Source organism: Diachasma alloeum, unplaced genomic scaffold, assembly GCF_001412515.2.
Source record: "Diachasma alloeum isolate Michigan unplaced genomic scaffold, Dall2.0 Dall_scaffold_00547, whole genome shotgun sequence".
NCBI classification, from domain to species: domain Eukaryota; kingdom Metazoa; phylum Arthropoda; class Insecta; order Hymenoptera; family Braconidae; genus Diachasma; species Diachasma alloeum.
In genome coordinates, this window is record NW_021680679.1 from 646,718 (window position 1) to 668,333 (window position 21,616).

Genomic DNA, 21,616 nt, shown 5'->3' on the forward strand with positions numbered 1-21,616 from the left:
TCTCGAGTAAAGGTGCTGTCGCTGTCACAACAATGCCCCAATGTCAATTGAAATATCTCGAAAACTATTGAGAAGTTATCGAGATATCCAGTGTGACAAATGTAGGGAATTTCATAATAAATGGAATGATTTTCAACTCGCATCTCTACGAATCGTAGTTCTCAGGATGTGGACGTTTGTGGATAGGAGCGCCCCACGGCGCACGCGCTCTCTCAGAAACTAAAGGGCTTAAGCCACTTGCTTAAACAAACGATAACATCTCGAGAATCGTAAGTCGTAGAGACACGAGTAAAAACCCATTTTATTCGTCATAAAAATCCCTCAATTTTTCGCGCTTCGTGTCTCGAGGACTTCTCAATGGTCATCGATATATTTCGAGTGAGAGTGGCACATTCTTTGGCAACAAAATGCCTGTTCACACGTGACATAAAATTCGCAACATTCCGTCCACTATTCATTCTCTATTTTCGATTGAACACTCCTCCCTTTATTTATTTGTCCCTTCACGTTTATCCCTTTGCTTTCCACTCGTTCTACAAACGTTGAATTCCACTTTATGGGATTACAACTCCAGAAAATTCATTCGACAGTTTCATTGTTCTCACATGCCCTATAATTCCACAGTTGTTTAGAGATGAAAAAAGTGACACATTTTTCGGTACCAAAATTCATGAATTTTACCCAAAAAAGCTATTCACAGATCATAATAATGTCTTCTGTAAAAATTCTGAAAATGTGGAATTTTATGAGTTTAACACGAATGAAAAAAATTGAAATTGTGAGAAATTTATCGCTTGAGAATAGAAACATTATTTTTACCACAAATAAAGTAATTTTTATGGCTTTTTTCGTACCCTGTGGTTTTACACGGTCACACGAAACTTTTATACCGCGTCTGTACGTACAGTAACTATATCGATACGGAGAGGGAGAAAAACACTCGTTGGTAATTTTCAGTCGCGCAGAAACTGTCGTACATAGCTCAACTCAACGGTGACGGTACCTTCAGTACAACTCCCCCTCCCCCAACATATGTACGTTTATATACCGGCATTATGTACAAGACCCTTCGATATTCTTTTTTGTTCAATTTCAACATCGTAAAAGGCACAAAGCGCAAGGGACAAATATATATTTCGTTGATGCTTAGCAGGAGTTTCAAGAGGAATTCACCCCGTGAATCTTTATGGGGGAACAGAGGAGAAAATACTGCACTGTATTTTTCTTCAAACTCGTGCGGGAGAAATGTTGATAAAAAATCTTACACTTATTTCTACTATCTCTACATTGGCTTTGAATTTATTTCTTATAAAAATAAAAGAGAAGAGATCAGAATAATTCAGTTAAACTGGAAATATTTCGATTTATCTACGCGAATTTACGATGACTGACAAAGTATTTTAAATAAAAGAGAAGATACAAATCTTTGAGTAAAAAAATTAATTACTTGTCGCAAATTCGTTTTTTAAAAAAACTGTAAAACTCACCATTCACTGAGATTAAATTTTTGCATTATTCCCAGCCTTAAAACTCTACGGAAAATCAATATCGATAAATTTATATTGAAATTTCTTCGTCTCTCACCGAAATCGAAATATCACATTTAATTCCAGCCACCGAATTTATTTCCACTCCGGGGAATTGAGTTTCATTCGCGAGAGCATGTTTTTCATTGGTGACACATAAATAAATGAATACAAATTGTTTTTACCCGGGATATTTTGCATTATGAAAAAAAACATTCCCTCACTCTTATCATTTATTTTAAATTAACATCAACAAAAATATGTTAGTTTATTCAACTGTATGTCCGTTGAAAGCGGATGTACTTTACAAAAAAAAAACGAATGACATTATTATTATGTTTCTACTTTATTTAAATTTATTTTAATTGAATGGTTCTGTGAAAAACAAATTCTCTCATATTTTTCTTCCGGTACAATTTATTTCACGAAAATATGATGAATTTAATTATTATGTTATTTTACTTTAACATAACTTAAGATAATTTTATGAATTATTAAACCTAAAAAAATTGAATGTTATAATGATGTGATGTGAATGAAAATAATTAGATCAATTTTTTTCGTGAAAAATAAATTCTCAACGCGAAAGTACCACAGAATGATCAGAATTGTTGCTTTGGGGTTTTTTCTCTCCGTCAGACTAAATTAAAATTGTTTTATCTCTCTGGTTTTTCTACATCGTAAAAAAAACATGCCCTCGCTTCCATCATCTATTTTAAATTGGAAAAAAAAAATGTTGTTTTATTTAAATGGATGTGCGTTGAAGGAGATTTATTTTACAAGAAAACAGATAACGTTATTATTATGTTTCTACTTCATTTAAATTATTTTTAATTGAATGTTTCCGGGAAAACCAATTTCCCTCATGTTTTCCATCCGCAACATTTTATTTTTCGAAAACACGACGAATTCAATTATTACCATGTTATTTTATTCGAACATATTTTTAATTAATTTTCCGATTTTTTACGACTAAAAAAATTGAATGCTACAGCGATTTGAATGAAAATAATTGCTTCATTTTTTTATTGCGAAGAATGAATTCTCCACATGAAAGTTCCACAGAATTATCAGAATTATTGCTTTGGGCGTTTTTCTCTCCGTCATACTGAACTAAAATTGTTTTCATTTCCCTGATTATTTTGCATAACAAATGTGTTGTTCTATTCAAACATATTTTTAAGTAATTGCCTGAATTTTTACGACTAAAAAAATTCAATAGTGCAGTAATTTGAATGAAAATAATTGCATAAATTTTTTTGTTTCGCGAAAAATAAATTCTCAACACGAAAGTTACACGGAATCACGAGAATCGTTGCTCTAGGGGGTCTCTCTCTTCGTCATACATTCTATTAATATCTCGCTTCTCGTGTCTAGTTCTCCTCGTCCAACAGTCTCGACTATGCCACGACGAGCCAATTCATCACGCCAGTCAATTTCTTCGATCTCATGAGGCAAAAATTTATCTCAAATTCTTCACAGTCAGTGGAGTCAGAAATGAAGTGGCGGAATTCCGGTGGAAGACTGAGGAGAATAATGGATGGTAGATAGGAACGAGTCGTGAAGATTGTCTGCATTGATGGGGTTTTCTTGAAAAACGTTTTTCTACGGATGTCAGTTGATTCTTATGAGTAGAATTGATAAGCATTTCTATCGGTACGCGGCTACTTTCGTATTTTATCAGCTTCTTTTGGCGCTTAATTTTCATGTTTAATTGAAAATGTAAGTGAGTTGTGAAATTCGAAGCAGAATAAAGAATTTATTCCAATATTCTATTGAGTCTAGACTGGATACATGCGCAAGGTACGCGAAGTGATCCCCATTTGCGAGAAAATCTCCACAAGTATTTGGCGAAGCCCTTCCCGATCGAAAAACGTTATCTCATTCTCGCACGACTTGAAACCAAATCCAGTTCAATTGATGGAGAGACATGCCCATTGGAGTTTATGTCTAAATTCTGAGGATTGTGTATTGGACTGGGATTTTTTGACTGGGGAAAAATTTAGTGAATTTCTCTTTATATTATGAAAATCTAAATCGACTTCTGGTGATAAAAATTTGGTACTCGAAATTAAGACTCCGAACTTGGGGGTCTTGAGGGTCAGAATAAGGGTCTTGAAGGTCAGAATAAGGGTCACGAGGTTTTGCGGGTCAGATTAAGGGTTATGTGGGTCAAATTAAGGGCCGCAAGGGTCAGAATAAGGGTCTAAATAAGGGACTTGAGGATCAAAAACTAAGGGTCACAAACTAAGGGCCACACGGGTTATAATGAGGGTCGCAAGGGTTAGATTAAGGATCGCAAAGGTAAGATTGAGGGTCCAAATAAGGATCATGGTGGGCAGAAACTTAGGATCACAAGGGTCAAATAAGGGTCTCAGTATCTTTCTATATTGTCAAAATCCAAATCGACTTTTGGTGATGAAAATTTGGTGCTCAAAACTGAGACTCCAAAATTAAGGTTCAGAAGTGAAGGGTCAAAATAAGGGTCACGAAGGTAGGATTAAGGGTCACAAGGGTCAGAATAAGGTTCATGCGGGTCATATGGGGGTTGACGAGCGGAGCGAGGAGGGGGCGTAGCAGGAAAATAAAATACAATATTTCGGGTGATAATTCTAACAAAATATAACGTATTGCAGTGATTTTATCATTAAATAGTAAAAAACTTCATGTGAACCTTCAATTTGAAGTCAAATATTCAATAAAAATTACGAAAAATTGGCAAAATTCAAGTGAATACATTTTTCAATTCCAAATTGACAGGAAATTCAGCTCCTTTTGATAATAAATATTTTTGTTCTTTGCATTAACAATAAAATTTCACTCGTTACCTTCGTGATTAAATTGTTCTAGATACGAAATCATGCACTTCGTTATTTTGATTGTTGAATCAGAGAGATGATGGAACAATGGATTGGTTCGAGCCGAACAGCTGAGGACTGTCTTATTCTGGCGATGAAAAGCGTTCGATAATCGTGAATAGTCAATCCTGATTTTTCCCGAATGATGCACTCCATTTTCCGAAAGTTTGGTCTTGTTTAAATTTTTTTTTTTTTTGCACGGAATGAGAGCGATCCATTTGCATATAAATGCCCGCAATGAATATCCATCAAATGGCGATTTGAGTGCTGGTTCGATGATGAACAATGAAAAATAATACAATTATGCAAATTACTCGCTCTGGCAGGATATAATTTCGATGAATAATTGTATTTTCGCTCATTTGAGATTCATTGAATTTCACTAGGTATTATCATTTCGGATGTAATTTCCATTTTATGGTGTCACGTTCTATTACAAGTTTTTCTTTTCATCTCATTTCATTCGAGATGATATAAATTAATTTTTCAATTTACAGTAATATAATTTCACAGAATTTTCCTGATTTCTATTAATTTTTTGTGGAAAATTGAACTGAAATTTACAGTTTCTATTGTTTTTTTCATCGAATTGTGAATTTTCTGACGAAATTACTTGAAATTTCGTCAACTGTCACTTGATAAAAATTTACAATTCATCTATGAAAAACCCATTTCTGCCGAATAATTTCTTCTTTCTAAGCAATTCGATTGAAGAAATGTAAAGTTTTCTACCGTCTTGACTTGAAAAATATTTATCAATGAATAGCAAATGCTTAAAAACAGCCAATTAAACAATAAATAAAAACAAAATCCACATTATGTGGATAAACTATTCGAAAATGCAGCGTAAAATCACTTAAAAGCGGGCAATAACGAATTCCCAATGCGCATTGACCCAATTTTTCACAAACTCGATTTTTCTTCTATCAATGAGAGGTTATCGGCCCAGTTAACTTTATCGCTGAAACATGAGCTTCAGCAACGCGCTGAGAGAGATGACATCTTTCACGTAATCAACGCATTATCGACCGCAGAACCAAGTGCAGCTGTGCCGATAGCCTCCGACGGAAATTCAATTCTGTCGCAGCTAGTGCATTTCTTGAATTTTTCCCTTCAAGTTTTTTTTTATTCTTCCTTCGAGGCATGGTCTCACCATTTGCGACCTGTCGACCCTTTTTCCTTCTTCCAATTTCGCGGGGGAGAACATGAAATGGGAAAAAAAATAGGAGGAAATGTTGGCACCTTGGGATTGAACTGGCGAGAGAATTTGACGAGGCACCTCATAAAAGTGGAATAAACGATATGTACAAAGACCCGCTTGTGCAGTTTTCTCAATTTCCGCGAGTCTTGTAACGTCAAGCTTCGACATTCCTCCCACAACTTGGAACTACTGGGAAAAACTGCAAAATAAAGGATGAAGAAGTATTCCGAGTTGTGGAATTCACACGGAGCAAAGTATTCTGAAAATATATGACTCTTCACTACATTAAATAACATTACATTAAATTTTTACAATTACAATTAAATTTTTTTTACATTAAAAAAGGGAATTTATACAGACGTCGTAGGAAATGATTGGATGGGATTGGGATGTGGGAGGAGGGGAACCGGGATTATTCTCAATATGAATAACCAGAAAAATTTTTTTACTGAAAAAAATTGATAATACAGACTGAGGTTTATATTTCACTTTTGTAGTAAAATAGAAAACGACGTACACTACTAAAAAAATTTGGCCGAATTTTCCGGGAAATGATCTTGAAATCGATTTCAGGGGAAAATAAATTCTGTTGGAGTTGATGGAATTCCAAATTTCTCTGAAAATTTAAGTAAAGTCCCAATTTTTTGCGGCAGGAAGCCGGAAATTCCACAATTTACAAGGATTTTCAAGTGAAAATGAATATTCACTGCCAAATTCCCTCGAATTTTCGGTGAGTTCCTGTAAAATTCTTGGAATTCCAGGAATTTTTAAGGAATTCTCTGAAAATTCAGAGGAATCTGGAATTCAAGAAGAGATTTTTCTGAATTTTCCCAATTTTTCATCAATTTTCTCGGAATAATTGAGCCGGAATTTACAGTTTTCACGGATTTTTCAATGAAATCATGAATTTTCAATGACAAAATTCCTTGAAATTTCACTGGAAATGTTACTTGTTACAAATTCCAAAGACTCTTACCGGAAATTATCGGAGAGTGAATAATTTTTAACAGTCTAATGTTATATTTGGATCACGAAATCAGTATACTGTTGGAAAAAATAGGAAATTTGATGAAAGACTGAGTGAGGTCGTTCTAGGGGGAAAAATAATAAAGGCCCAAATTTAACTGAACGTTTAACGAAATTCTAAACTCTCAAATTCACTTGAATTTGTTATCAAAACATAAATATTTTGGACCAAATAATGCTGAATTCTTAATCAATTGAAAATTCAAGGATAAATTTCTGAACTTTACTGATTTCTATTAATTTTTGTGGAACAATTGAAGTGAAATTTACAGCCTCCCACGATTTTTCAATACTTTTAAATTTCAGGGGCAGTATAATGCGATAGAAATTTCCGAGGAGTGCACCGGAAAGAGAATATGCAACGGAAAATATCTAATAATATAAACATCTGCGAGGAATTATACAAACAATATGAACGAGTGAAAATACCTGTAGGCACGAATATGGCTATCAATCTGTTCCCCTATTTTTCAGGGTTTCCTATTCCCCAGAGGTACTTTCATCGCCCCGAGGCTTTCCCATTTCCCATGTGTATTGCTCATTAAATCGAGTGGAGTTGTGCATTATTCAAAAGCCTGGTGACATGTGAAATAAAATTCGTTCGTGATACCTCTAGATAGTCTTTCAATCACGGGAATATCAAGATATTCCGGGAATGTCTTGAAATTAAATGATCTCGAAATTGACGCAGAATTATCTTAATAGAATAAAGCCTAATTAAAATTCAATTAATTTACGTACTTTCAATAATTTGTACTTCAGCTGTCCAGAAGTGATTATTCTCAAGTCCCCCAACAATCCCCCAACATCAGCTGCCATTCTATCACGCGGAGTTATGTTTAGAGAGAAAAGGGAACGCAGACTATACGAATTCAAAACATTAAACTCGTATACATTGATTAGTTATCAATATCCATTCAGTAAAAATGAATATTCCATAGAATTCGGGCGCAACGAGCGAGGTATCTTATTTCAAACCGCTGATCCCTATTTTTCTCCTCTCTATAAGCGCGCGTAGTGGGGGTATACGGATTCCCGGGATTCCACTCTCCTACTGTCCCTAAGGTATCTTATATAAAGCCTTGACTAGAAATAAAAATAAAAACGAAAATAGAAATTACAATATTTGCGTCTGTCGTCATAAACACCTCGTCATATGACGGGTCAGGTGATGTATTTGCATCTCTAAATGGAATGAATTTGAAAACGGCATCTGCCAATCGATATCACCCCAAGATAGAGAATTGTCTACCTCACTACTAGAACAGTAGCAGCGTTCAATCATTTTACGTCTGTGTATGCCCCCCCCCCACCCTTCTAGAACGAATAATAATGCAGAAGGGTGGGCGAATATTACGAGCAGGGGATCCTCAACTAGGAAGACAATTCAGCTCTTCTCCGACAAACCACGTACATACCCCAGCAACTCCCTCGCTTTTCTCTATTCCCATCGTACGAACGCCAACTCCATTTTAGGGGAAATCGTATTACTTCATCGTTCCCACGTAATGGTGTATCCCAAGGTAGTTACGTTGAATATTATAGCATTCCGATATAAATATGTGATTACGGGGTCTTCGAGGGAATGGGAATGACCATTTTCTCAATTTTTCTCACATTCCTTCGATTGTTATTCTTCCATTCATCTTTATTTTATCATTCTTGGTCTTTTGAACTTGTTTTGTGGAAATGGGAGGATTTATTCTGATGGGAAGGGGATTTCCGTTGTGAATGTTGGATGTAGTTGTGAAGGGAAACTTCAGAATTGTGGTGAATTGGATTTTTGGGTGATTCTGGTCAGGAGAATAGCAAAGATTGTTCGGCGAAGCTGTTCCTTTGGAGATTTGTGAATATAGAGATCATCAGTTAAAAATGCCAAATTTTTTGAACAGCAGGCAGACCCTCTGGACTCTAGGCCCTACATCTGAAAATAAAAAAACAACTCAAATTTGATTGAAAAAAAAGCTACAGAAAATGCGAGCAAAAATTTTTTCACGAGAAATTTCGAATTTAAAAAATTGGGCGAAAACTGACACAAAAATTCAAAAACGAAAAAACAGAGACGAAAACCGAATGAAAATTCGGATTAAAAATAAATTGAACTCAAAATTTCTCACGGAAAATTTTGAAAAAAAAAAGTTTTTTCTCATGAAATTCAAGAGCACATTTACTTGGAAAATCCTTATTTCTATCAATTTTGATGAAATAATTGAGTCCTCGAGGGGCGAGACCACATTCCCCCCGATTATTATTCCCCCATTCATCTCTATTGTATCATTCTTGGTCTTTTGTCTTTGTTCCATAAAAAGGGGAGGATTTTTTCTGATGGAACGGGGATTTCCGTTATGAATCTTCGATGTAGTTATGAAAAGAAACTTCAGACTGTGTCATGAATTGGATTTTCGGGTGATTCTAGTCATCCCTGGTGGTGAATAGCAAAGATTAATCGAACGTGTGGCGTGATTACGGAATTGTGGAGTAGTTCATCCATAAATCATATAGGTGTTGCCCTCAATTCAGAGGAAAGTAATGGCCATCGCTTTCCTCCATCTGGGGGATGTCTGAAATGTGCACGTGAGTTGAGAAATACCGTGCAACGGGCTGGAACTAACTAACAGCAGGAGGATATTCCCGGAAAATTTCTACCATGCGTGCATTTCCCTGAAATTACTTACATGAGACGACATTCTTGGAACTACAAGGAAAATCTTTAATAATGAGATGAGCTTATTACTTCCCTTGGAAGTCTGCGATTGAAAGCAAGGGACGGTCACGTCTCAGAAATGTCTGGAGGTTCTCCTTCGCATAAATTCTGTATTCATTCAATGCAAAAGTCCCCGATTCATGATTGAATGGGCCAAAGCATTTAGTATTTTTAGTCATTTTCTTGTCTCCCGACGCAACAAATGACTTCTTCAGCCAAAGATTGCTCGTTTCATCGTGAAATATTCATGTTCAAGTCATGAACACTTCACGGGAATCAACGCGAGGTGATGAGAAACTGGAGATCACTCTCGACATCAGTCTTCGTCTAGTTCTGGGAAGATTGATCCACTCGGGAAGTTTAGCTTGCATAGCCTTGAATAGCTTGAGTTTAATTAGTTGGTTAAGTTCATCTCTCCACTGCTGCTGAGACCATCAAAAGATAAAGATGTGTTTGGCGAGGATTTCAGTTATTATGAATGAGATGGGGAGAGTGAATAATTAGGTTTGTTTATCCTTTGTGACTCCCTGGGAGAACTGACAGCTTACCCGAGTCGAATAATTGGACCTGACAAGTTCTACTTAGGTCTTTCCGTTCAGAACTGGATAGGTCTTGGGAAGCCTCTTCCCGAGTGCTTCCGAGACCTTTCTACCTCTGGTTATGTCCCATTTCAGCACTTGTTAGGTGTAAGCAGGACTTGTATTCAGACTTTCCAAATCCTTGCCGGTCCCCGTAATTCTATGGGCCTATATTAAATCTGCGTTCATATCCCTGTTTACTCATGCGTTATTGAAATAAAAAATGCAATTATTGTTTTTTTTTTTAATCTCGAAAATCGACATTTCACGAGAGGGTGGAGGGGAGATGCATGTATGTGGAGGCTTGACATTTTTACCCAACAAGGGGAGAAGGTTGCAGAATCTATTCTAGCCACTCTTGTCCCTACGCTTGCATGCATTATCCAAATAAAAAATGAAAGTGTTAACAAATCTGACCATTGTTCCAAGTAAAAACCGAAAATCTGACCCTGTGGCCCCCGGTGAATAATTTTTTTTTTCAGTTTTCACTTTTTCCACATACTTTTGAGAGTTCTGAATAGCCCGTCGCTTAAATAGTTGGAATCAACGTTCACCCGGCTAAAAAATTCGATTTTGGCGAAAGTCGACTTTCCCCCTGGAAAAATCCAAGATCTGACACTTTGGCCCTCGTGACCCTTGCGACCCTTTGACCGACTTTCCCCCTGAAAAAATCCAAGATCTGACCCCTTCGGGTCCGGGTGAAAATTTTTTTTTTTCAGTTTTCACTTTTTCCACATACTTTTGAGAGTTCTGAATAGCCCGTCGCTTAAATAGTTGGAATCAACGTTCACCCGGCTAAAAAATTCGATTTTGGCGAAAGTCGACTTTCCCCCTGGAAAAATCCAAGATCTGACACTTTGGCCCTCGTGACCCTTGGGACCCTTTGACCGACTTTCCCCCTGAAAAAATCCAAGATCTGACCCCTTTGGGTCCGGGTGAAAAATTTTTTTTTTCATTTTTAACTTTTTCCACATACTTTTGAGAGTTCTGAATAGCCCGTCGCTTAAATAGTTGGAATCAACGTTCACCCGGCTAAAAAATTCGATTTTGGCGAAAGTCGACTTTCCCCCTGGAAAAATCCAAGATCTGACACTTTGGCCCTCGTGACCCTTGTGACCCTTTGACCGACTTTCCCCCTGAAAAAATCCAAGATCTGACCCCTTTGGGTCCGGGTGAAAAATTTTTTTTTTCATTTTTAACTTTTTCCACATACTTTTGAGAGTTCTGAATAGCCCGTCGCTTAAATAGTTGGAATCAACGTTCACCCGGCTAAAAAATTCGATTTTGGCGAAAGTCGACTTTCCCCCTGGAAAAATCCAAGATCTGACACTTTGGCCCTCGTGACCCTTGTGACCCTTTGACCGACTTTCCCCCTGAAAAAATCCAAGATCTGACCCCTTTGGGTCCGGGTGAAAAATTTTTTTTTTCATTTTTAACTTTTTCCACATACTTTTGAGAGTTCTGAATAGCCCGTCGCTTAAATAGTTGGAATCAACGTTCACCCGGCTAAAAAATTCGATTTTGGCGAAAGTCGACTTTCCCCCTGGAAAAATCCAAGATCTGACACTTTGGCCCTCGTGACCCTTGCGACCCTTTGACCGACTTTCCCCCTGAAAAAATCCAAGATCTGACCCCTTCGGGTCCGGGTGAAAATTTTTTTTTTTCAGTTTTCACTTTTTCCACAAACTTTTGAGAGTTCTGAATAGCCCGTCGCTTAAATAGTTGGAATCAACGTTCACCCGGCTAAAAAATTCGATTTTGGCGAAAGTCGACTTTCCCCCTGGAAAAATCCAAGATCTGACACTTTGGCCCTCGTGACCCTTGCGACCCTTTGACCGACTTTCCCCCTGAAAAAATCCAAGATCTGACCCCTTCGGGTCCGGGTGAAAATTTTTTTTTTTCAGTTTTCACTTTTTCCACAAACTTTTGAGAGTTCTGAATAGCCCGTCGCTTAAATAGTTGGAATCAACGTTCACCCGGCTAAAAAATTCGATTTTGGCGAAAGTCGACTTTCCCCCTGGAAAAATCCAAGATCTGACACTTTGGCCCTCGTGACCCTTGCGACCCTTTGACCGACTTTCCCCCTGAAAAAATCCAAGATCTGACCCCTTCGGGTCCGGGTGAAAATTTTTTTTTTTCAGTTTTCACTTTTTCCACAAACTTTTGAGAGTTCTGAATAGCCCGTCGCTTAAATAGTTGGAATCAACGTTCACCCGGCTAAAAAATTCGATTTTGGCGAAAGTCGACTTTCCCCCTGGAAAAATCCAAGATCTGACACTTTGGCCCTCGTGACCCTTGCGACCCTTTGACCGACTTTCCCCCTGAAAAAATCCAAGATCTGACCCCTTCGGGTCCGGGTGAAAATTTTTTTTTTTCAGTTTTCACTTTTTCCACAAACTTTTGAGAGTTCTGAATAGCCCGTCGCTTAAATAGTTGGAATCAACGTTCACCCGGCTAAAAAATTCGATTTTGGCGAAAGTCGACTTTCCCCCTGGAAAAATCCAAGATCTGACACTTTGGCCCTCGTGACCCTTGCGACCCTTTGACCGACTTTCCCCCTGAAAAAATCCAAGATCTGACCCCTTCGGGTCCGGGTGAAAATTTTTTTTTTTCAGTTTTCACTTTTTCCACAAACTTTTGAGAGTTCTGAATAGCCCGTCGCTTAAATAGTTGGAATCAACGTTCACCCGGCTAAAAAATTCGATTTTGGCGAAAGTCGACTTTCCCCCTGGAAAAATCCAAGATCTGACACTTTGGCCCTCGTGACCCTTGCGACCCTTTGACCGACTTTCCCCCTGAAAAAATCCAAGATCTGACCCCTTCGGGTCCGGGTGAAAATTTTTTTTTTTCAGTTTTCACTTTTTCCACAAACTTTTGAGAGTTCTGAATAGCCCGTCGCTTAAATAGTTGGAATCAACGTTCACCCGGCTAAAAAATTCGATTTTGGCGAAAGTCGACTTTCCCCCTGGAAAAATCCAAGATCTGACACTTTGGCCCTCGTGACCCTTGCGACCCTTTGACCGACTTTCCCCCTGAAAAAATCCAAGATCTGACCCCTTCGGGTCCGGGTGAAAATTTTTTTTTTTCAGTTTTCACTTTTTCCACAAACTTTTGAGAGTTCTGAATAGCCCGTCGCTTAAATAGTTGGAATCAACGTTCACCCGGCTAAAAAATTCGATTTTGGCGAAAGTCGACTTTCCCCCTGGAAAAATCCAAGATCTGACACTTTGGCCCTCGTGACCCTTGCGACCCTTTGACCGACTTTCCCCCTGAAAAAATCCAAGATCTGACCCCTTCGGGTCCGGGTGAAAATTTTTTTTTTTCAGTTTTCACTTTTTCCACAAACTTTTGAGAGTTCTGAATAGCCCGTCGCTTAAATAGTTGGAATCAACGTTCACCCGGCTAAAAAATTCGATTTTGGCGAAAGTCGACTTTCCCCCTGGAAAAATCCAAGATCTGACACTTTGGCCCTCGTGACCCTTGCGACCCTTTGACCGACTTTCCCCCTGAAAAAATCCAAGATCTGACCCCTTCGGGTCCGGGTGAAAATTTTTTTTTTTCAGTTTTCACTTTTTCCACAAACTTTTGAGAGTTCTGAATAGCCCGTCGCTTAAATAGTTGGAATCAACGTTCACCCGGCTAAAAAATTAGATTTTGGCGAAAATCCACTCGCCCCGGAAAGTGGGAGTTGATTGTTTGAGGGAGTGTGATTCGGATAAGTTTAATTAGTTTAATTAATGTCAGTTGTTGGTGATAATTTATCACTCCTGGAACAGTTAAACTTTCAGTGAAGGTTATGAATGATAAACTTTACGGTTTCGGCACAAATTACCCTCATATTTAGTAAATATTCCCCGCTTGACATTATTCACTTTTGCCAATAACACAGTTTAGTTATTCGTTAGTTTTCAATGAATATCTCGGAATCTAAGGCACATAGCTAAATTTTCATTATAACCTTTTTTATAGAGCGGTTTTGGTGCTACAAAAAAGGTTATAACAAAAATTTCGCTACCTCTCTTAGATTCCGAGATATTCTTCGAAAACTCAGCTGAGAGTTGAGTCAACTTAAATTGTTTTACCGCTTTGGCAATGTTGGTTGCCAACGTTGGGGCAATATCAGTTACCAACGTTGGAGCAATGTTAGCAGTCAGCATTGAGGCAATGATGAATACAATGAATCATTGAATTCAATTCAACACATTAATTGCTAATTTATTAGCAAAAATTATTGTCCCATCTTGTGACCAAAGCAATTTAACACCTATTTATCTACAACTCAATTGAATTCAACACAACAAAACATCTCTATCGAGGAATACATTTTCCAGCAGACCAAATTTTTCCCTCAGTGCGAGTCAGCGGAGAAAAATTCACTATTCGTCTCGCACTTCGTCCCCCGATATAGTTAGCAACGGATTCCCCTCCACGATTAGTTGACTTCTTCGGTAATTTTTATCCAACTTTTTTCTCCGTGTATAAATTCGGAGAAATACACATAAACCCATGGCAAAACTCAACCTTCACTCACGCAAAGTTATTCCTGTCGAATTAATTCTGGATTAGTGCGTGCGCACTCATATTTCCTCTCCGCTTGATCCTATCTCATCAATGAAAAAGCAACAAATCCCTTTTGTTTTGGTCTCAATAGAGAGATTCTAAAAATAAATTTTCACCATTAAATCGAGAATAAAAATGGATAAATCATGCACAAAACGCAGTGACAAATATCTCGGATCCGTATCAAAGACTTCACTGATTAACCGCAGCTAATGACGTCACGAGCCAGAAACTCAGTGCTTGAAACCCAATATGTACCAAACGCCAACGTAATCACGTGGCATTTCACATGGGTTTCAATATCTCCATTGCCTCCTACCCCTTTTCAGTGAATGTGATCAATGTTTTTCTATCTTCCAGTGATTGGCTTGTGGCACGGCGTGAGGTATCCTGTGGTAATTTTCATCATATTTTTTATTGAGGAAAATTCAGCTGAAACTAACAGTCTATTTATAGATTTCTATCGAGGATGAATAGATTTTTTATTCATTTTGTTTTCAACTCGGTGCAATTAGTATTTTAATTAGTAACTTATCCTGTGAATGGGTGGAGGAAATCTTTGATGAAGAAATTAAATCGAGAGGAAAAATGATTTTTCAATGAGAATTATTGGTTTTAGTTCGGAAATAATTTTTTTCTCTTTGGAAACTTGAAAAAAATTCATTTGAACTCGTGAAGTTCTATGGTATTCTTCATTTTTTTTCAACACGATTGATGCAATCGAATTTATTAATTTGCAGGGGGTAATTAGTAACTTATTCAGTGAATGGCTGCAGTGATTCTTTGATGAAATTAATTCCAGAGGGAAAGAGGAATTTTGAATGAAAATCGTTGTTTTGAATGTAGAATGTAGAATGTGATCAATGTTTTTCTATCTTCCAGTGATTGGCTTGTGGCACGGCGTGAGGTATCCTGTGGTAATTTTCATCATATTTTTTATTGAGGAAAATTCAGCTGAAACTAACAGTCTATTTACAGATTTATATCGAGGATGAATAGATTTTTTATTCATTTTGTTTTCAACTCGGTGCAATTAGTATTTTAATTAGTAACTGATTCAGTGAATGAGTGGAGGAAATCTTTGATGAAGAAATTAAATCGAGAGGAAAAATGATTTTTCAATGCGAATTATTGGTTTTAGTTCGGAAATAATCTTTTTCTCTTTGGAGATTTGAAAAAAATTCATTCGAACTCGTGAAGTTCTGTGGTATTCTCCATTTTTCTAACTCGATGCAACTAGTATTTTAATTAGTAACTCATCCAATAAATGGTTGCAGTGAATCTTTGATAAAATTAAATCCAGCGGGAAAATGAATTTTTAATGAAGATTATTGATTATTGTTTTTCGTTGCGGAACAATTTTTTCCTGTTTGGAAACTAGAAAAAAATTAATTCCAACTCGGAAAATTTTTTCTTCAACGAAACTCAATTGAATTTACCAGTTTATTCATAGATATTGAGAATGCACTTTTTATTCATTCCGTTCAACCTGATGCAATCGAATTCATCAATTGAGAGGGGGTAATCAGTAACTCACTCGATGAATGATTGCAGTAAATTATTTTTGATAAACAAATCATTTACGAGGAAAAAAGGAATATTTATTAAAAATCTTTGTTTTCAATTCACAAGCATTATTTCCCATTTGAGAACATAAAAAGAAAATCATCTTCAATTTACGTAAATTTTCAATTCAATTTTCATTAAAAAAAAATTTCCATCTTTTTACACACTTTTTTATTATTATTATCAAAAATGATATTTTCCATCCGAGAAAAGGTAAAAAATTTTAACATTGCCGCGATGTTGAATTCAATAAATCATTCAATTAAATAATTATTCATTCAATAATTTTCATTTGCAAGCAAATTGCTAATTTATTATCAAAAATACATTGACTATGTTGCGATGAATTTCATGTATTTATCGTTATTACGAAAAATTATATTTCCAATCCGAGAGAAGAGTATTCTCAATGGACAATTACAACCACTCGATTAATGGTCCCTAAATGGCCATTAATCATTGATAATGAAATCACCGACAAGTCCCTAATTCAGTCTTAACAATTAATTGACCCATTCTCACCCCCCACTGACTTTATCACCGATCATAAAAACGTGTCATTGATTATTCTCCCATTTGGTACTAGTAATGATACTGTCGATAAGACGGTTGCACTGGCCGTGTGACAAACGACAAATTTATTATATGGGATATTATCTCACTGATGAATTACGATCGGCCATGCCCAGCATGAAATTGACAGACTTGTGACGTTGATTTGTTCAGTCTGTGCCTGACGATCCGCCCGCGACAGTCTATCGATGATTCCAGGCATCAATTAAATCTTTTTCTCCCGAAAGTGTCTGGAGGAAAAATTAAATAAAACCCTTCGCGATTTTTTTGCTCCAGTTCTTGCGGTCAGATAAATATTAAATTCTTCAATTTTCGAAAGATTATTTGAGAGACAGAGACAGAGCAAAAATGCCTGAGGTGATTATTCACATGTTTAACCATTACCCTAGTGCGCAGTTTGAATGCCACCGGGAAATTCTCATTCAGAAATAATAACTGCGCAACTTGTCTTTTGTGTATTCATCAAACTGTTGTATTAATGCAAGTGACGAGTGACGTCGGTGCAATTGAATTGAAAAAAATATATTCACCAGCGCCTTTTTCGAATGAATGTTTCTACATTCGGGGGATGGGATACGTGCAATGGATTACGTCCGGCTTTAATGGATACGTATTTGCGTTGAAGTGTCGAGCCAACTACTATCAAAGTTTCTCCCTGTTCTGTGGGCACAAAATGGTCTCATTAAGTATAGATGAAGCTGGGATGCCCCCGGGGGGATGTCTGTATTCGTTATAAAGTTTCACGGGCTTAATCCCGTTAGCCAATCAGTCTACTGTTTCAGTTTTGAAAATTAATTTCTCGGAATTTTTTATTATGTGGATTTTCCGGATTTTCAATTAGGAATGGAGTCGCTGGGTTTTTGCGGATGTGGAGAGGAAATTTGCGGGTGGAAATGAGGATGATTCGGGGTGTGAATGGGAGAATTATAGGATAGGTGAATTGTATCGAACAGGCGGCACTCGCGAGGTAACAATTAAAATCGGTCGGGAAAATTGACGAGTAGTATGAGATGATTTTTTATTTATTATTAATTTGGAAGGAATTGAAAGATTAATTCTTGGTTTTGTGATTAATGGCTTGCACTGGTGGGAAAAAATGAAATTTCATGGACAGTTGACTAACAATTTGCAGGACAGTGACACTGAATGCGATTTAGGGGGAAAAAATCATGAAATTTTAGATTTCACTGAACATTCAGTAAAATTCCATTAATTTATTTGGATTTCCAATCTAATATGAATATTCAGTGTCAAATTACATTAAATTTTCAGTGAAATCTTCATTTGAATGCTGTTTGAAAAATATTAGAATTTCGGAGACAGTTCACAATTTTCAGGAGAGTAACATTGACTTCCAAATTCGTTTCAAAAATGCATCGATAGATAAAATGGATCGATAAAAATTTGCTAAAAACTATACCGGAAACTTCAGCCAAAAATATAGCCGCTAAAAATTTTAATTAAATCCCGATAAAAATTTAAATTTAAATTAATAATAAAAATCAAGCGATTTAATTTGATTTAAAAATTTTAATTGAATTGAAAATTTAAATTTGAATTAATAATTTATTAAAATTTTTTAATGTTTATTATTTTTTTTTTGCAGTCAGAGTGTTCGACGTCGGATTTCTCGGAGGACGAGAGAGACTCAAATGTTCTAGATAAGGGTGTTGGACAAAAGAGAAGAACCATGGACGGAGATGCATCAGATTGCAGCAGACGTCCCCCGACTAGGGTCTTCAAAAAATCGAGTCCGAATGGAAAAATGACGGTTTACCTGGGGAAGAGGGACTTTGTGGACCACATCACACATGTAGATCCAATCGGTGAGGAGAATTGCACATGACTTATGAATTATCGTATAAATTCTGTGGTGAATTATTAAGTAAGACACGATCTGAATTGAATTAAACTTGAAATATAATTTAAAATGAATTCGATTCGATAACCTGGCACCCATTCGAGGGCAATTTAATCAGAGGCGATACTCTTGCGTATTGTGGAAAAAAGTGAATCCCCTGGAATTGATTTGAGTTCAATAAGATCAATAAATACGATACACGATCTCAATAAAAATTTGCATTGGCATTCTATCGAATTCGGGTATTTTTTCTCTATAGAATATTTTCTGTCGGACCTTTCAATAGAATCGGCTGAAAACTAATAGAAAGTACAATAGAAATCAAATAGAATTATCTGGAATTGTCTTCCACCTGGGCATGCTCAATTCCTCTAGATGACTGATTTTGCTCAGAGATTTGAGCTCAGGGTGACAGCTTCACCAATTCGATTCGATAACCTGGCATCCATCCCAGGATAATCAAATCAGACGCGATGCTCCCGCCTATTGTGGGAAAAAGGGAATCCCCTGAAATCTATTTGGGTTTAATAAGATCAACGTCTGCTGCTCTGCTGGGTAAATCCTCCAGGGCGATGATATTGGTCCCGTCAATGGCAGAGATTGCTCCCAAAAATATCCTACTCCAGGACAAAAAGCGAATCGCCGATGAACTCGCGGATTTGATTTCTCAAATTAACTATTTTTTGAATGAAAGTGACACCAAATGAGGAGCTATTTTCTCTTGGAATTCGTAGAAGCGCTCGGTGGACGTGGAAAGTGATACCGAATATGATATTGACACTTGTGGAAAATAAACAGACCTTAATGAATTCATACGTGTGACCTTGTCAAGCGATACACACACCTAACATTGATATTAACCCAGCGGTTATGCAATGCAATTGATGGTTATCCTCACTGGCATGTGGGGTCACGGTAAATTTTAGTTAATCAACTTTTTCCGTCGTATTTATTTTCAATTTTTCAACCAGCCAAAATCAAATTCGCGATTCTTATTTTGTGCCTCTTGTGGCCCTTAGTTTCTGACCCTTAATTTTGGAGTTTTAATTTTGAGTACCAAATTATCATCAGACCTCGGCATAATCATAATTTTTAATTACAGTTAAATTTTCAGTGAGTCAATTGTTAATATCACTCACCAATTTTTTGATTATTAAATTAACCGTCAATTTAAATATTTCAATTCTGAATTAAAGTCGAGGCTTTATATAGGATACCTCTCTATAAGATACCTCGAGCTCCGAGCACTCGGGGCCTACCCCCCACTCCCGGCACTTTTATCGCCTCCCGAATGTTTAGTTCCGTGGGCTTCTTATAAGATACCTATGGCCTCGATCATTTTTCAACGGGAAAAGAGTGATTATAAGGATCAAACGGAGTTAAGGGTCAAACGGGAGGGACCAACGAAGTGATCATAAGGGTCAAATGACCTTAAGGGTCAAGAGTCAAAACGTGAGAGTCAAGTGAAGTAATCAGAAGGGTTAAACGATCCCAAGGGTCACCTCTTTTCTTCGACGCTATAATTATTAAAATGATGACGCAGAATTATCTTAATAGAATAAAGCCTAATTGAAATTCAATTAATTTACGTACTTTCAATAATTTGTACTTCAGCTGTCCAGAAGTATTGATTATTCTCAAGTCCCCCAACAATCCCCGAACATCAGCTGCCATTTTATCACGCGTAGTTATGCTTAGCGAGAGAAGGGAATGCGGACTATACGAATTCAAAACATTAAACTCGTATAAATTGATTAGTTATCAATATCCATTCAGTAAAAATGAATATTCCATAGAATTCAGGCGCAACGAGCGAGGTATCTTATTTCAAACCGCTGATCCCTATTTTTCGACTCTCTATAAGCGCGCGTAGTGGGGGTATACAGATTCCCGGAATTCCACTCTCCTCCTGTGCCTAAGGTATCTTATATAAAGTCTTGACTATAAAACCTCCAGTTATTTTATCAACCAATAATTGAGAAATTTAAATTACCAATTATCATATCATTTTTCAAATTTCAAGGAAGATAAGTAAAAACTTAAACTAATGATTGATGCCGATTTATGATGTTAATGATCACGAGTCGATTTGAATTTTGATAATATCGAGGGGCATCGTAGCTGTACACAGTCACGAACAAGGCATTTATCCCCTTGTTCCAGACGGCGTAGTTTTGATCGATCCAGAATACGTGAAGGATCGAAAAGTATTTGGGCACGTCCTGGCGGCCTTCAGGTACGGCCGAGAAGACCTCGATGTGCTCGGTCTGACATTCAGAAAGGACCTCTACCTAGCGGCTGAACAAATCTACCCAGTCCCCAGTAGTCAACCCCACAGACAACTCACGAGATTACAAGAGAGACTGTTAAAAAAATTAGGGGAAAATGCTTATCCATTTTATTTTGAATTGCCACCACATTGTCCTGCCTCGGTGACACTCCAGCCAGCCCCCGGTGACACGGGAAAACCGTGCGGGGTGGATTATGAACTGAAGACATTTGTCGGAGGGACGCAGGATGATAGGCCACACAAAAGGTGATGATTTTATTATTTTATGGTGGTGTGGCTCGGGATGAGTGAAAATGTTACTAAAAGATCGTTTCGTTTATTAGAAAAACACAAAGCCGGGACTCGTGAGTAATAATGCACCATTGGGAAGTCAGGAAAATTAAGCTAGTGGATAATTGGTTTTTAAATTAGCAACGTGATGATGGATCAATGAAAAATTCTCACGCAAAATTTTCCCGACTTCCACGTGAACTATATTATACGAATGAGAAAACGTTCCTTAGCTAAAGTATCTAGAAACAAGTGGGTAATTGCATTTTTTATCAATGAGTATAGTTATTGTTGCTAACAAATTAGCAATTTGCTTCCGAATGGATTCTCTTCTTTTAATTATTATTTTACTATTATCTTCTTCTATTCTTTCATGTCATAGTAGTATCATCAATTGAAATGTCATCAAAATTTTGCGCATTATTTTCGTTCTGTCAAATAATTCTACATTCAGACCCTCTCAAGACTCGAATTCGTTTTCAGTCCGGGCTTAATCAAGGTTCAATCAAGGTATTTAGTTACCCTAACGCAAAAAACTGGAAACCTAAATTCGAGCGATTACAAATCTACCGTTCAGAAGCAAAAAAAGAAAAAAGTCACACT

The 21,616-nt window shown here is 37.0% G+C and overlaps 1 protein-coding gene across 4 annotated transcripts in view; it reads left to right on the forward strand.

Moving 5' to 3' along the window:
• LOC107043068 (beta-arrestin-1) overlaps positions 1-21,616 on the forward strand; it is a 46,415-nt gene that overhangs the window by 11,100 nt on the left and 13,699 nt on the right. For 3 of the 4 annotated variants that reach the window (XM_015264372.1, XM_015264375.1, XM_015264374.1), the window contains exons 1-3: positions 17,252-17,268; positions 18,199-18,418; positions 20,617-20,989. In XM_015264372.1, the coding sequence (XP_015119858.1) occupies positions 17,266-17,268; positions 18,199-18,418; positions 20,617-20,989 (596 nt within the window). In that variant the 5' untranslated portion in view covers positions 17,252-17,265. Of the gene's footprint in view, positions 1-17,251; positions 17,269-18,198; positions 18,419-20,616; positions 20,990-21,066; positions 21,088-21,616 lie in introns of those variants that run through there. The other variant, XM_015264373.1, reaches the window with a different exon arrangement.